This window comes from Coturnix japonica, chromosome 10 (genome assembly GCF_054131305.1).
Source record: "Coturnix japonica strain WE chromosome 10, WE-NBRP24, whole genome shotgun sequence".
In the NCBI taxonomy this organism is placed as follows: Eukaryota; Metazoa; Chordata; class Aves; order Galliformes; family Phasianidae; genus Coturnix; species Coturnix japonica.
The window spans coordinates 15,054,815-15,072,462 of record NC_140672.1 but is presented as its reverse complement, the minus strand read 5'-3'; the positions used below and the strand labels follow the sequence as shown (position 1 = coordinate 15,072,462).

The window sequence follows — 17,648 nt, the reverse complement described above, 5'->3', positions numbered from 1 at the left end:
TTTTGGCAACAAATTTCACTTCTGCTCCATCATCGTTCTTGGTGACGTTCTTTATGATTAGGCTGTGAGTAGTTTGGGTTCTCTTGATGATGCAGGTCTCACTTTCCTGTAAGACTTTACCATTGAGGTACCAAATGCCGCAACACGTTGTTGTAAGGTAAATAGTAAACATGGCATCCCTTCCAGGTACAGCTTCACCGGTTGTTAGGGGGGATTTCACAGCCAGGACTGGTTCTGAGGAAGAACAACATGGATGTCTTAATGCTCTTTAGATGCAAGTCTGGTATCTCATTTAGAGAAGGAAGATTAAATCATAGGTACATTTCTACTTCTCCCTTTGCATGAGTGCTGGAAGAAGCACTTCTGTGCTTAAGATCTGTTACAGAAAGTTCTGCCTCTTGCACATGTGAGATATCACAAGATAAGGATATTCATGTCTCTGTCACATAAATATATCTTGTATCACTTTAGTGGTAGCTGGATGTTGATAGGAGATAGGAGAACTAGGAATAAAGGAAAGCCTTTGGTGTGTTAATGCACTACTATCTTTACAGTCAAAGGAAACATCTTAAGGGAACATACACAGCTCCTCAGCTCACACTGACCCATTTCCATTGGGGTTTTTGTGCTTACCAAGGTGCACGCTCCCTGGGAATTCCAGAGACGGGCTCTGTCCATGCGCATTGACTGCAGACACTCGGAACTGATCATCAGCCTCTTCAGACAGATTGCTCACCGTGAACTCTGGGACGGGGACATGAGACTCGTGGCACCTCACCCAGGTGAAGCCAGTTAGCTAATTGGGTTCCACAATGTAGCCATCAATTGGAATGGGGTGGTGCATCTTCAGAGGGGACCATGCCAGCATTACTGAGCTTTCTGTTTTATTTTTCACCACGGGGTCAACTGGGGGCTGGGTGGGAGGTTTTCTGGGAGCTGAACAGAAATAAATACAGAAATATTAGCATAAGGTCATTTAGGCTGGAAAAGACCTTCAAGATCAGCAGACTCAACTTTCAGCATGACCTACTGAGTCCCACCAGTAACTACTGTGCTACCTGAGGACATACATGACAAGCTTATTCCTGCAGGTATTTGCATAGAGAATATATTCACCCTCTGGTTGCTTTGGAACATTTTAGAGGTTAAAATCCCATCAGACTTTTTCACTGTGTGCAGCCACTGATACAGGCAGGAGGCTGGGAATTACCTGATGGGCTCTAGTTACAGACTACTGACACAGTAAAGGATTGATTTCATTTCATTTTGGCCATCAGAAAGTTTGGTGTCTGGTTTCAGTCACCCATCTAGACTCCAATTATAATCATATGGAGAACAGCGCATTTAGGAGAACTCATCTCATCTTAATAAACCTGAATGAAATCACAGAATCATAGGATCACGAGAGGGCTTGGGTTGGAAGAAACCTTCAAGATCATTAAGTTCTAAACACCCTGCCATGGGCTGGCTGCCCACTAACCAGCTCAGGCTGCCCATCACCCATCCAACCTCGCCTTCAACACCAAGGACAGGCATCCACAGCTTCTCTGGGCAGCCTGAAATGGAAGCAATGAGCCACATGTTGAAGATACTCAAACATTCATGACTGTAGAGAGAGCCAAATACTCCATACATATTGCCTGACTGGTCAATGGTATTAAAATGCCAACAACAGACTCATCCAGCTCATTGAAAATGGTGTGAACAAGGCGTACAGGATTCTTCCAGCAGCGAGTTAGATCTGCAAAGTGTAAAAATAGGAAATCTCAATGCAATGCAATTTTCCCTCATAACATAAATAGACACATAACTGTTTTGGGGTGCACTGTTACCAGCCTGTCAGTTGCTGTTGGTCAGTGCTGGATGCCAAAGGTCCCACTAACATAGCATGAAGCTGAAAGCTAGACGCTGGTATCAGATCTCCTGACCTTACCATCAGAAATTGAGATGTCATATTTTGCTCAGAGGTGCCTGCTTGTAGGAGGGACAGCTTCCGAGCTTTTTCTGCTCCAGGAACCAGCTCCAGCTTCAGGATTTAAACAGCAGTCAGAAATTAAACTGAGCTTTGTCACCTCCATCAAACAGAAGGAGTGGTTGGGTGGTACAGCTTTCCAAATAACTTAGAAACTGTCACAACAATCAGATGCCTACCTTTTCTTTTTTAACTTGTTAATACATAGAGCTTAATAGCATCAGAATGCCCCAAGCACTTCAGATAACACGACAGCTGTAAACCCTTCTTTAAGGATTCCTTTGTTTAACCACTGAGTAACTGTAATTCAGTGGTGCTGGTGGGAGAAGGGAAGTCCTAATCTTCCCAGATGGTGAATAGAGTTGATGTTCACATGCAGACTGGTGCTGCAGCACAGCCAGAAACCACTCATTTGGGAAACACAGCACCAAGAAAATAATGGGAATAGCTTCATAAAATCAGGCAGCTTCACCCAAATTTCATGTCAGGTCCATTATTCTTCCTATTTTCAGGAAGAAAGGTTTTCCCTTTTTCTTGTAGTTTTATTTTCTTTTCCTTTCATGCAAGCAGCTTTGTAGCTTACAAATTGTTTTCTATTCACCTCCTGGTGTGGACAAATCACACAGGTTTGACTCCATGTTTTACATAGTTAGCATTTTATATTTGTTCCAGTATGGAACTGTACAGCCATAGAATGGCCTGGGTTGAAAAGGATCTCAAAGATCATCCAGTTCCAACCCCCTGCTATGTGCAGGGTCGCCAACCAGCAGACCAGGCTGCCCAGAGCCACAATCCAGCCTTTCCTCATAGGGGAGCTGCTCCAACCCTCTGATCATCACAGTGGCCCCTCCTCTGGACCCACCCCAACAGCACCACAACCTTATTGTCCACAGAAAGCATATAACCCTCATTCAATTGCCCTTCCACTCAGCTTAGAGCACTACTAAAACCAGCATCTTCACCTTAGCTCATCACACTGCTGCAGTTCCTTTTACAAGGATTTCACTGGCAAAAATTAAATCAAAGCCATCACAAGGGATTTAGCACAGTTATGTGTTACTGGCTACGAGAGCTGTCAGCACAGTCACCTGTCAGGCTTTGCTGCTGTTCTATTTATGTAGAGGCACAACAAGGTTCAGACACCTCACAGTGCAATTCTCACTTGGACTGTAAAGAAAAAGGAGGCTTGAAAAGCAGCGTGTGGAAAACAAAGAAACAAGAATTAGAACAACAGTGGGGCCATGGCACTTGTAGGAATTGTTCTGCCTTTAACAGCAGAGCTTTTCAAGAAGTATGAGGGCATTGCAAACCAGACCAGTTTGGACAGATTAACAACTGCAAGTAGTGGGTTCCAAAATTCCAGACATGAAATCAAAGATAGAAAAACTCTTCACATTTTCATCTCCCAATTTTTCGTACATTGTGCATTACAGTGCAAACAAGTCTTCACATACAACTTGGAAGCTAAAGACAAGTCTGACAAAACAGACTGCACAAAAATGATGGATAATTAACAGAGCAAATTGCTCTTTCAAAAACAGAGTTTATGTCTTCTGGTCATAACACTTCAGAAGCCTCAGAGGCTTCTTCTCCTTTGTATATTTTCATTAATCTTAGATTTTGTTTTCATTCAATGTGACCTCACTAAACAAATATTGTCTAAGACCATGAGTATCACATAAATGTGTAGATCTCAAGCTGCTCACTTATCTAGTACCCTTGGCATGATGCTTTATTTTCCTCAGCTGATCATCTAGATTGTGCCTGTTGATTGTGCAACAACAGCCTGTTGGTCTCGATTACCTGTGAGAGGCTCTAACTTTGGCCAGGAAAAATCATTTGAGGACAAGTAATTCTCTTGGAATCAGTAAGGCAGTCTTCCCATTCTTTCTTACCAGCACCCATCTTACATGTTAATAAAGGATTCTGGAAATCAGTTTGAAGATCAAGAAACAATTCAGTTCAAGCATATGCAATCACAGGATTTGTACGTCACCTGCAAAAGTCATTTTATTCTATCCACAATCTCATCCTACATGCAGTTCCTTAGAGGGTTCCTTAGGCACACCAACCCCATGCTCCTATTACAGACCCTTGCATAAGACAGGTGATATACCTACAAGATTATCTACAGCTTAGACTATGAAAACAGGGAGTCTAGCTAGAGAAAATTATCTACCTGTGCTTCTGAGCAATCTGTTAACCACTCTCATACAGTTCAGGCCAATCCAAACAAGATGCAATGACATGTCAGCCACAGAAACAGCTTGATTTTAAGGAGTTTGTTTGGACAAGCCCCTGTTGCATACGGTGGTCAAACATGCATTACTTGGGGGCACATTGTATTTGATTTAACAGATACTCTTACCTCTGGCTTTGCACAGAGTCCAAAGTCTATCAGCTTCAAATTGTCAATCAGCAGATTTTCCCGGTGGATGAGAAAGCAGTCAGGAATGATTTCCACTCAAGTGCCCAAGGAAACATCTTTTCTCTTCTCTTATTTCCTGCTGTGGACAGTGGTTCCCAGTCTACTCAAAGCTCGCTCGCTCTCGCTGTCTCAGAGATCTTCACTGACTGCTGGCAAGTTCCCATCTTCCAATATCCCAGGTGGGAAATACTAGCTTGTATCTGTTGGAAAGGACCTGGGGACTAGGAGGACAAGTGGTGAGAGACCACAGGCTGAATACAAGCCAGCAGTGTGCTCTGACAGAAAAGAAGTACAACAAGATCATCAGCTGCATTAAAAAGCAGCACAACCAGACCAGGACAAGTCATTCCTGCTTCAACACTCATTGCACCACATCTACAATACTGTATCTGGTTTTTGGCCAGGAAGGATAACAACCTGAAACAAACTCTGAAGCAAGTTCTATGGATGACCTCCAGCCTGTGCAGGGGGCTGAAGCTCCCACTCAGAGAAGAGAAGCTGGGGAGAATGATCTTTGTGACAGAAAATCCATTGGATGGGGCCAGAGGAATGCATCTCACCCCATACCCTCTGTATAGCCACCATTTGTTTAAAGGATCACTCTTCCTTGAGGCACAAAACTAGAGCAGGTTACACAACAGACTGACACCACAAGGGCTTCTCTCTAGATACAAACTGCAGCAAAGAGCATCACAAAAATGTGAAACCAACACTCAGATCAGATCTGTGTCTCTGCTCCGCTCATTAGGAGCATCATGTTTTACTCCCCTTTCAGAGGAAGATACTTCTTCAAGGATAACAAAATCCAGCTCAGCTACAGAACACAGTACCACATAGCAATAAATATCTAACATTTCCTGTAGGGAAAGAATCCTAAGCACAAGTTATTGTCTGAGTTTCAGCTGGGACTGAATTATCTTCTTCAGTGTCTGATATAATACTACGTTTTCATTCTAGAGAAACAATGGAGATAGCGCAGTGATGCTTACAGTTGCTGCCAGGCAGCGTTGTACAGAGCCACAGTCAATCTCAGCTGAGAGCCCAAGGAAGTGAGAAGGAACAGAACTAGGACAGCTGACTTAAACTGGCCAAAGGATATTCCATACTATATGACATATTGTGGAAGGAGTTTTGAAGGGGGTATAACTTCATGTAAATCTCTTCCACTACTAGGAGGCTAACCGGACACTGATTGGTAGGTGGTGAGCAATTGCTTTTGCATTCATCATAACTATTATCCTTTTCTCTATCTCAGTACATAATTCTATCTCAACCCATGAGTTCTACTTTGTGTTACTTCTCCCCCCTTCAGTTCTCTCCTGCAATCCACTGGAATGGAGTGGAGTACTGTAACTCTCTCTGCCAACAGAAAAATAAAAACACATTCATTATTATTTATGGAAGACTGACTGCAGTTCAGGCTCACTGGTTTGAGGTCTCTGGGCATAACCCTGACTGTGAACAGAAGCAATTGCTGAAACAGTCTGTCAAAAAAAGACTGGAGCTTCCTCTTCCAAAAGGCGGTCCTTAGAAACAATGCAATCAAACAGCTTCCCTGTAAGATAAGGTTATCTGAAAATGCATTTAGAGAGTATCAGAGAAAGATAAGTAAGAAAGACAGCACAGAAAGCAGAAACTATTTCTTACCTCTATGACTATAAATATTTCTTTGATGTCTCTCTTACGTGATCCAATGGGCAAACATGTTGATGACTTCAGTTCTTCATGGCATCAATTTCTGTTTTAGCATGAGGCAAGTCATCCTTAAGAGACCATAAAAGCAAGCGATGAAATCGCTAACTACTGTGACATACCAGGTACCACATCTGACTGCTGTGGAACAGAACAAGCACATATGGGACAGTACACAATTCAACATCAACTCAGCAATGACTGACATCACTCCCATAGAAATTCTGAAACAGAGCTGTGAAAAATGAAAAGTAAAACATTCAGCATTTTCATTGGCATTTTGGTAAAGTTGCTGTAATAATGTAACAATAATGTAATGTAATGTAATGATGTAATAACTTCCTCCATTTTAAAGCCAGAGAATTCTGCCCTCTGAACAACCAGCAACAAGATTTGTGGTGCTCTGTTAAACTTTTTCCAGCTCTACAGCATCTTTCAAAAGGCAATGGGACCAGTAGGCTGCATTCGTATGTACCATCCCACCTGCCCCCGTGTTCTTGAGAACTCCACAACTCCAACAGAAGATATTCTCATATTTAAATGCCTTTTGGCTTACCCCTACAGTAACTTTCTCCATGATTTTTAGTGCAACTTTTTCACCAGTAAGAAGATGCCGCATAAGATTTACGTTTGCAAAACCACCTACAAATCAAAACACAGATGCTTAAAGTTGAGTGTGAATTCTTCTCTAATATAATATTACAATTTCTAACTGGTTTAAAAAACGAATTTCAAATTTATACAAATGAAACCTGACTTAGAGAACTGACAAGAGCTGTTAATCTATTCTCAGATTAATTCTAGAGTGGTGAGACAGACTGTTAGGCGTGCTGTTTCTGTACAAAGATGACACTTACCCGTTCCAACTGTTTCATGGAATTCCTAGTACTTGAGAATTTCCTCGTAGTCACTGACAGACATCCTGAATGTGCAAGAACTGAAGATCCTCCAAGCACGTGCAATGAGGGAGTGCCAGCAGTGTTCACATCCTACTTAGGACATATTCTTAGAGGCAGAAGGGACACTCGTGGCAGATCCAGCAATGCTCATCTTCTCACCAACGTGCATCCCCCTCTCACCCAGCAACAACAAAACACAGTGCATGAAGCTGGCTTCACTTAGGTTAACAATATGGAACATCCCTCAGGGCTTTGTGCCACAGAGCAGTAGCAGGGCTGGACTACAGCTTGAGGAAGCAGTGGAAGCCTTTCCCTGTATGGTTACAGTGTCCCTGCACGCACCCCACAGCCAGAGCGTTGCAAGCTGAGCTGTCTTGCTGTTTCTTGTACTCATCCCAATCTCCGCGAATGAAAACTCGGAATTCAGTCAAGGCGTTGATTGAGCACGAGCGTGCCTTTATTCAATAGGAAAAAGGAGGGGGTGTGAGGTCTGGAGGAAAGATGGGACTCATCCTCTGTTGTCTGACGAGAGTGTCTCAGAAGTCGTGCTGTTGCCCGGAGCCTGGGACTCTTGGCCTGATTCTACCTCCCCCTCCAAGATGTTTGGCTTCTCCTCTGTAATGCTGACCTGAGCCTGCATGGTTGTGCTGCTGTCGGGGCACTCGTGCTGTGCTTGGGCTGGGCTGTCCTCGAAAGGCACTCGGTTCAGGCTGGTGCCTGAGGAGTCTGGCAGGCTCAGGTCAGCAGCTTCAACAGGTATGGGATGAACGAGAGCTTCAACGATGATGGCATTCTTCTCTTTATAACTGATGTTATACGGAAGGCTTTCATCTGAACTGCAGCATCCTGTGCTTAGTAACAGTTCTTCATTGATGGAAGCACAGGATGCTGCATCGTAACATGCCTGGCGTCTTGGAGATATACAAGGGCTCGGGTCACCTAGGAAGGAGTAGACGCACAGCAGTTAGTGTCAAAGTTTCACAAGATGAATCATGAAACAGGTTCTTGACATTTGGCTATGCAGTGATGGTGGGCAGAAGCAAATAGGCTTCTAGCAACAGTGTCACTGTCTTGAAAGTGATCCTCGTGCAGGTCCAGCTCTTGTGTTGACAAGAGACTCATTTGGGAAAGACAGGGGTCAACTGAAGATGTCAGGCACAGGCTTGAATGCCAGAAGGATGTACAAGCCCACTGAAAGCATGAATTCTACCTGTGTTGCTGACAAGCAGTGTTTGAAAGCTGGATTTGCATGCTTACCTGCCAGGACCAAGACTTCAGCTTCAGAGGGCTCCCTGGCACTGCTCTGCAGTTGGCGTTTGGCCACAGGGGATGGTTTGCCCAGGCAGAAGCAGGAACGCCAACTGCAAGCTGCTGACTCTGCCCTCTTACTGGGAGAACTCATTCTGCAGAGAAAACAGAGCATGCTGTCAGTCGTGGTGCAGGGTGAGGGAAGAGCTGCACCGAACCCTTGCCAATAGTTGCCTGTTTCTGGCAATGCCTGGTTTCTGCTGAAACACAGCTTAGAAACGCCCTCTGTTTCAAACAGCAGAGGATGCTTCCATTCCTACAGCTCAGCCCTCAAGTCCTGTTGGCTAAATACCTCTCAACAATGTCAAGCAGGGACATGGATCCCGAGAATGTTGGAGGCTCAGGCTGCTTCGCTCTCCTGGGGCAGGCCTTCAACAGGGAACGAAGGCAGGAGATGAACTTGCCCCGTTTCTTTGGCTCTGCGCAACAAAAGAAAAAAACAAGTTCATTTCAGCCCTGGCTCGGTTGGACGAGGCCGAGTGCAACACATTCAACAGAACACGTAACAACAGAAAGCATGTTCCCAACAAAGACACGCAAGAACGGATTTTCCCCATCCCTGGAGGTGCCCAAGGAGCTTAATGCAGTTCTCTTTCTAAGCTTGCTCAACTCGGGCATTAATGAACCCCCTGAAAGCCACGTTCAGACCCCATTTTACTAACCCGCATTGTCAAATGTAAAATACGCACCTGGCTTTGGCAATGAATGTAGGATGGACTCGGGCAGTTTTCCCCTGATGAGTTCCACGCACTCACCAGGGAAAAAACCAACCTGTAATAAGAACAAAAAGACAGGTGGGCATTAGCCCAAGCCCAGAGCCAAAGGGAAGGTCCTCTGACACCGACACAGGGCAACTGTTTGCATCCAGAAGCCATCCTGTGCAGGCAGAGCAGCTCCAACCGGAGATTCTAGACACTACTGAAGCTGTGCTCTCTAGTCAAAAATGTGTGCCTACCTCAAAGCCACGCTTGCCTCTCCACCAGGGGCTCATCTCCTTTGGTGGCATATCAACAATGCACACGATGTCTCCAACCTGCAAAAGATTGAAACATCAATCCCAGCTTCAGCACAGCTAAAACAAAAGCCTTCTTCTACGACACAAAATATGAGAGTATTCCCGAGGCGTTCACACTCTATACTAATTCTGTGCACAACAACAAGGAACGCCTGGAACTGCTTACCTCCAGAGAGAGCTCATCCGGCCCCTGGGCGACGTGGCTCCTAATAACATGGGCTGCCGCAATCGCTGGTACGTTTAAAGATGACATAGCATGCACCAGCTACGGCTCCCGCATGTTATCAGCCTGCAAAACAGAGCACAGGCCGTTGTCAGGAGATGAGGACAAACCAGGAGGATTTCAAGGTGAGGAGCACATCTGCAAAGAAAGCTGCAGCAAATGCGCTCCGTCCTTATCAGGAGCACTTCAGAAGGAGCTGCACATCTCATCACAGTTATTTCCCTTTCTGGCGTGCATTGCCAGGCCATGCAAAGATGCATCTCTCTCTACCCAGACTAATCAGCAATGGCACTGGCACAGACAGGTGGCCAGGCCCTTTTTGGCCCATTCTTTCCTGCAGGAGAGTACACCTGCAGCTCCTTCTAATGGCTCAACACAGGGAAAAAAGACCGGCCAGAGCTTCATACTGTACCTCCGTCGCCGCCACCTCAGGCTCACGGCTGATCCCACTGCACGCAGCACCCATCACAGCAAGTGTGAACAGCTGGAACAGAGCAGAAACACACTTCTGTTTTCTCTATTCACACAGCACAGTATGGACAGACTTCTTCAGAGCTACCCGCGCATACCCTGCGGCAAAACCATGCGGGGGGACAAAACATGGCACGTACCTGGCAGTGAGATCACCTCAAGCTATCTGCAGCAGTTCCTTGTCGCTTTGCTCGGATGAAATGAGAGCAAAAGCTGCACCGAGGCAGTGGGCGGAGGGTGAGGAGAGGAGAGAGAAAGAGCAGGTCAGTGAGCAGGGCTAAGACAGTCATGGAATAACACACACAGCACAACTGTCCCACCCACTTGCTGCAAGACATGCTGAGTCTCAGGCTACGTGATGCCTGTCCGCCCAGCAACTTTACAATGCTTCCACTACTGAGCAAAGACAATGGAAGAAGCACGGGACAGGTGCCAACTTTACTGATACCCCCTTTGGAACGTGTGTACCAGGGAAAATTACGTCTGATGGTCAAGAGTAAGCAATACGGTGCTGTGAGCTCAAACAGCCAGCAGTTCTCAACACCTCACTGCCCACCCATCCATCCCACGTCAGCTCAGCTTACCTACAAGCTGCTGCACACGACGGTGAGAAGAAAAAGCACTAAAGATACTAACTAAAGCCACTAACTAAAGGCACTAACTAACTAACGGCACTAACTAACTAAAGGCACTAACTAACTAACGGAACTAACTAACTAACGGCACTAACTAACAACAGTAACTAACTAACAACGCTAACTAACAACACTAACTAACTAACAAAACTAACTAACTAACGGCACAAAAGGCACAAGAACAACAAGACAACCAACCACTCCGACCACTAGCTCACCCACAAAGGAACACAGAACGCACCGCTCCTCCCCTCATTCCAGCTGCTTATGACATCACCAACGGCCAACAGCCTGGTCCACCATGACCCCCCACAAGGCGGGGAGCCAAGACCACGTGGTCACATCTGATTCCAACACGGCACCACAACATTCCAGGACTCAGTGTGGGCTTGGAATTCTATCCTGGTGTGGCAGCGCAATGGGAGGTGTTAGGGCACAGCTGAAGAGCTGACAGACAACGGACGTTTCCAAAGGAGGGTGCCAGATTAACTCTCAGCATTCTCTTGCGGGGCTCTTAGGAATGCTTCAAACCCATTTTCACTGCCTAGCTCATTTCTAGAAAGTCCAGTTGAGAAATGCTCACTTTGTCTGGGGAACGCCTCTATGCATCATGAATTAAAAATAAAATAAAATGGGCACGCGACCCTATGAAACTTACCTCTCTGCTCTTGCTGTCAGCCAGACACCTCAGATGAGCATGACGTGTCCCTGCTCCTGAATGAAGATTCACCCAAGTCTGTGTTCCTCTCTGCTCCATCTCTGGCTCTAAAAGAAACGCAGACAGAGATGATTACAAGATCCTTTGTGCAGACGAAAGACAAGGGTGCACACGAATTCTGTTTAGCAAGAAATACTACATTCCCAATGGTAGTACTTGAATCCTCCTTTGGGGCTGGAGCTCAACAGGTCAACACATCAGAAATAACACAAAGTGCATCTGGAAGACGTGTCTCAAAGCCCAGAAAATCCAACACGGGAGGGGGCTGGACAGTGGACTACAAGTGTCCATTTCCATTGCAGCTCCCTGTAGAAAACAGCACCAATCAGCAGGCGTGAATCAATTCATTCACAAGTTGCACAATGACTCTGTTCTTTACATGATAAAGAAACACACAGAGATTCCTGACCAAAAAGTTGGGAGTTAATAACGACCAAAGAGGTTCCTGTTCCTACGCCTCATCCTCTCACCCCAACTCCTGGGTGATGCCCACAGGCTTCAAGTCAGCTCTCAAATCCGTTGAACTCCAGTCACAGAACTCCATCAAAAAGGATGTCACACATGTGACACTTACATACATTTTGCATCAGAAACAGTGACGCCAGCAGGAGCAGAGAGGTGACTGTCCCCCTGTACTCAGCACTGGTGAGGCCACAACTCGAATTCTGTGTCCAGTTTGTGGCCCCTCACTGAGAAAAAGACACTGAGGCATTGGAACGTGTTCAAAGAAGGGCAACAAAGCTGGTGAGGGGTCTGGAGCACAATGGGGCCATATGAGGAGAGGCTGCAGGAGATGGGAATGTCCAGCCTGGAGAAGAGGTGGCTCAGGGGAGACCTCATTGCTCTCTATAACTTCCTGAAGGGAGGTTGCAGTGAGCTGGGGGTCGGCCTCTTCTCTCGTGTCATTACTGATAGAACTAGAGGGAATGTTTTCAAGCTGCGGCAGGAGAGGTTCAGGCTGGACATTAGGAAATATTACTTCTCAGAAAGGGTGGCCAGGCACTGGAATGGACTGCCCAGGGAGGTGGTGGAGTCACCCACCCTGGGGGTGTTCAAGGAACGTCTGCAGAAATCCCTGCTGAAATCCTGACCTCTGCCACAGGTGGCTGAGTGACACAAAAGCTGTGTCCTTGGTTCCCGGCCTTACCTTCACATGCTGTTCATCTTGCTCTGCAGCTCCTGTTCTGAATAGTCTTCTTATATTCCCATGTGATGTACCCTGAAATACATCATTTAGTGAGTCTGAACAAAACATAAGACATTAATTGGAACTGTGAAGAAATGTTTTTTGCACTTTACTTGGAGGATGTTACATGCTATACCTTCTTTTCTCAATTGTAACACATGATTTTTTATAAAAAGAAACATAGCAAGTCAGCTCTTCAGTGTGCATATTGATGAAACTTGGTGAAATACAACTTTAGAAAAAGGTAATTTGAAAATTTAAATATTCTTATCAGAATCTCTGCTATTAGTTACCGTTCCAATGTTCTGATTTGATGATGATTCTCTCAGAGCTGTTTTGTCACTCGCCACCTCAAATGCACTTCAAGTGCTTTAGGAGCATCACTGGAATTTTGAATAAACTCGATATATTTTAGGAAAGCTGCTACAGATGCATGACTGAAGTACTTTGGAAAAATATAATCTTGATTGAACGCTGAACAGTGTTATTTAATTATAATCCAGGTAATTAAATTAATTAAACCAAGGGAATCACCTCCCAGTCAGTCAGCTCCCACCAGGGAAATCGCTTCCTTGCCAAGCAGATGTAACCAACACAAGCTGCTACATCACTCTAGGGCCCCACTGAGTCTTCCCAAGGGGTCTCCAAAGGCTTCCCTGTTGACTTCTGGGAACCTGGAAACACTCACATGGAAACCAGTGCCCCCTAATGTGCCCCAGAGGTTTCTCAGGGCCCTGCAATTAGCTCTACAGACATCCAGACATGCCCCAGAGCAAGTATGTGTGCTGTAGGGAGCCCAAGAGACATTCCAGAGTATGCTAGTACTCCTCAGTGCGCTCAAGTGTTCTTCACCTGTCTCTAAATATGCCATACTTGACATTGTTTTCTCTTCTGGAGCTTAGTTCTCAGCTTTGCTTTCTCATGCCATTTATCATTTAGTTTAGAGATTATTTTAACTAAAATATTTTAATCCACCATATTTTCTGAAAACTAAGAATTGATCCCGCTCAAGGAAACAGAAGAGAAAAACATCACCCACAGGCTGCAGATATTTACCTCGACTTCTCTACATGCCATCCCCAGTGTGCTTTTCAACTCACCTTGCACAGTGACCCTGGCTTTTGTTTCAGAGTCCTCTGTCTCACAGGTGTACTCCCCGCTGTCCTTGGCGGTAGAGTCATGGATGATCAGAATGGCCCCAGTTCCCTCCTGCTGCAAGTCGTACTTCTGGCTTTTTCTGATTGCTTTGCCATCCTTGTACCACCTGATGTTCACATCTGGTTTCGACAGCTCACGGCTCAGGCTGATGTCCTGCCCTGCTGCTGCTGTCTTATCCTCCAGCTGTTTTGTTACCTCAGTAGGTTTTTCTGAAAGAAAACATGCTTTTTGAGTAACATACACTTAGGGTAGGATGCCTCTCTCAAAATACACGCATCTACATGCTGGAGATAAGTTAGAGAGGCACTTGCAACAGACGCCATCCTACAGCCAGCAGTAATCTGCAAAGTACAGACAATAGAATTCCAGGCAGCATTTATTCTCTCTTAAATCTACCCAATTGAGGATGATGAACCATGACTGAAAACTGCCTCTTCCTTCTCTCCACTGATCACACTGGGAGCCTCAGATGATGCTCTCAGATGCACATGTTCTAGATAGGAATTTGTTGTACAGCTAGATGATGTGAAGGCCATCCCTTCAGCTTATACTTAGAGGATATTTGCTCCCACAGTTCCCTCAACAGATCATTCCTGATTTACTGTTAATGGAACAAGCTGTAGTGAGATGCCCATTTCCAACACTACCCCAGTGCTTTGGGTAGTTCTCACATTTGTGTCAAATGGTTCCTCCTTTTACTTATTTTTAAGAGAAATTCTCAGTGCTTCGAGGTTCAAGTAGAAGGTTGCTATTCACTTTAACCATATTATGAGTTAGCTCTCACGACAATCTTATCAGAAGACAGTTGAAGGAATCAGACCCCAGAATCTCTCCCATCTCATTACCTTTCACAGACTGAGAGGCTTTGGAGGTTAGACCACGGGCAATAAAAACGACTTCCCCAGAGTCAGTAGGAGTCACACTTTTGATAAGGAGAGTCTCTTACCAACCCACGTTAGAAGCTTTAAATCGCCCACCACTTTCCACTCTGCTTCCATTCAGTGTCCAGTTGAACTCATCAATGCTTTCATGGGACAGAATGCATTCAAAAGTGCAATCTTCTACCTCCTGGATTTCATTGTTTTTCAGCCGTTTGCTAATGCCAATATTCAGCTCTGGAAGATAAGAGATAGGTTAGTATGAGGTTTAGATGGAGAAAAGGCATTTGTGACTGACATGAGTAGCAGTACTGGTGTTTGAACTCAGGATTTGCAGATCATGGCTGCGTTCCTCACTGATGTATTCTCTAAGACATTCTCCTCTCAGAATTACCAGAAAGCTATAAAAAAAAAGAGACGTGAATCTCTTGGCTTTGCTCTGGAAGAACTACAAGGAGAGCAGCTCAGTCCATGGAGCACAATGAAGATTCAATGAGCTACAGAGGGAAAAACCTAACAGAGAGGACAACTCTAGGATGCTGCGTGAGAAAAAGGGTTTTGCCTACGACAAGACATTAAATGTTTCTATTAGCTAATTTGTTACCATCCTACCCCTACTGGTGTTCAAACCATTTCTCCATTTTAGGGATGTTTAGAAAGGAAACATTTCCAGGACATTCTTGACGTGTTTTGTGATTTTCATGGCAAAAGGAGATACATTTACTTCAAAAGCAATGGGAATTTTCCAGACATCACTGTGCTATTTTGCAGTAATACACTTCTATTGTAGAAACTATTAAGGCTCGTGGGGGAATAGGTGTAAGACATAGTGACCACACTGAATGTGCTTTTAGCACTCCTTCACTTTCCACAGTACTTACCCTGAACGCCGACATTTGACTTGGCAACATCAGTGCCAATATCAAAGGTATATAAACCTGCATCTGACTTCTCGAGGTCATGGAGAAGGAGACATAGGGTCTTCCCAAACTGTAGCAGCTCAAACTTGTTGCCAGAAGTGAGCACAACACCGTCCTTTTTCCACACTGGTTTGACCTTCTCTTTAAAGACTTCGCATTCCAATTTAATCACACCCCACTCCTCAACAAAAGCATCATTCAAACACTTCATGAAGACAGCAGGCTTCTCTGCAATTAAACAGGCAAAACAGAACAACGTGATACAGAAGTTGAGACATTTCCAGTTGTGTTCAGATTTTTAAAGAGGTATCAATAAATCTTTACCATTACTGACGACACCAATATAGAACCTAAAGTGGTTTCATGTCTGTTCACTGAATACACTTTAAGGAATTCTGAACTAATCAGTAGGAGAATACAGGGAACAGGAGGGACAGCCTGCATTGCTGTGGGTGGGACTGATATCATATGAAGTAATTGGGATGTAGCTCTTCTAAAGCTGGAGAGCTGGCATTGCCCTCACGTGGAGCAGAGCTCATACAGCAGGCCACAGTATTAAGAGGATAAGCTGCTGAACACTTTTGATTTTCCTCTTTATTGACTCCTTTTATCTATCTTCTATTTCACACATCAGAGGTTTACACTGGGGAAAAAAGATCCACCAAATGCAAAAGAAAGGAGAAAGAGGAAATCCTTCAAACTCTGAGCGCGTAGAGTAAAAGAGCTTAATTACTGGGGAGAGCAGATTAGAATCACAGTATCCTTAGAATTGGAAGAGACCCTTAAAGGCCATCTAGCCAAGCTCCCCTGCAATAAACAGGGACATTCACAGCTAGATCGGGTTGCTCACAGCCTGGTCATTAGTCATTCCAGAGGCAAAACACACACTGAATGATCTCTCCCTGCAGTCATAAATCCTTGGAGACAACAGCATTGACACTGCATGGCACTGAAGCAGTAAAAAAATTTGCTCCTGTAACTCTCCTTGTGTTAAGTAAAATGATGATAAAAGCAATGGAATGCTTTGGCAGGACACCAAAACCATCCTCCTTCGTTGACATCTGCTGCAATGGAACCTTCCACTGGAAGAAAGCCCCTGATGACTTGTCACCCAGAGAGGTGAGTTTTAGAAGCAGGATTGCTGCACAATAGAATGAACTGGAGCTCCTTAGCATCTCTTACATCCAGGAGGGCTGTGATCAGACCCACCTATCACCTTCAGGCGCACGCTTTCTGACACCTTGTCTGACTTCACTGTCACTGTGCCAGCATCCTCAGGCTTAACCTGCTTCACTGTCAGTGTGCAGCAATTGCCAACGTTCTTGATGTCATTGTAATTGTTGGTGTAAAGGAGGTTGCCATTCAGAAACCATTCCACATCCTCATCATCATGGGACAGCTCGCAGGAGAAGACAGCAGAGCTCTCTTCTTCAATTTCCACATCCTGCAGGTGCTTCCTTACTTCTACATCGAGGGCTGTAGGGAAACAAGGTGAACTGTTACCACTGTTACTATAAAGCATACTGGGATGTGGTAGAATGGCTGGACTAGATAATCTTTGTGTAATCTTCTCAGTGAAGTTTATACATTTGCAAAGTTAGCAGGAGAGAACGGCAGAAATCAACCTCAAGAAGAGAAATCTGAGGTGAAATAGGACATGGAAGAGGCCACCCTCCCTGCTCATACCTTCAGCTGTCAGCGTGGCCTCAGTCTCTGCAATTCCCGCCTTGCACTTGTACACACCAGCATCATTGGGCTTCAGCTTCAGAATCTGGAGCTCTGCTGAATGCTTATCCCTCTTGATCTTGTACTTCTCAGAGGGCTCGATGGGTGTGTGGCCCTTGAAATATTTCACAACCTTTGGAGAAGGCCTGAAGTCACAGGACAGGATGACAGAATGACATTCCAAAGCTGTCTTGTCCTCCAACTTCCTGGTGATTTGTATATGGTAATCTGAAAAGCAGGGGTGGAAGAGAAGAAAGGATGAGGACAATTGGAAGAAGAGGAAAGTCTCTTGCAACTATTCCATTCCAATTAATTTCATGTTCACAATGGTTCTTTGAACAACTCTAAAGATAAAACAAATGATTGTCTATAGGGAAGGCCATTGATTACATTTCTATAAAGTAATACTGTATAGTATCT

General features: G+C 44.9%; 1 protein-coding gene across 1 annotated transcript; it reads right to left on the bottom strand.

Annotated features, from left to right (window-relative positions):
- Nucleotides 1-15,444: 15,444 nt before the first annotated feature.
- LOC146759439 (obscurin-like) lies at nucleotides 15,445-17,025 on the bottom strand. The gene is made up of 2 exons (XM_085510391.1): nucleotides 16,713-17,025; nucleotides 15,445-15,731 (listed from the first exon to the last, which is right to left on the bottom strand). The coding sequence occupies exons 1-2, from the start codon at nucleotides 17,023-17,025 to the stop codon at nucleotides 15,445-15,447; spliced, it is 600 nt and encodes a 199-aa protein (XP_085366517.1).
- Nucleotides 17,026-17,648: the final 623 nt, after the last annotated feature.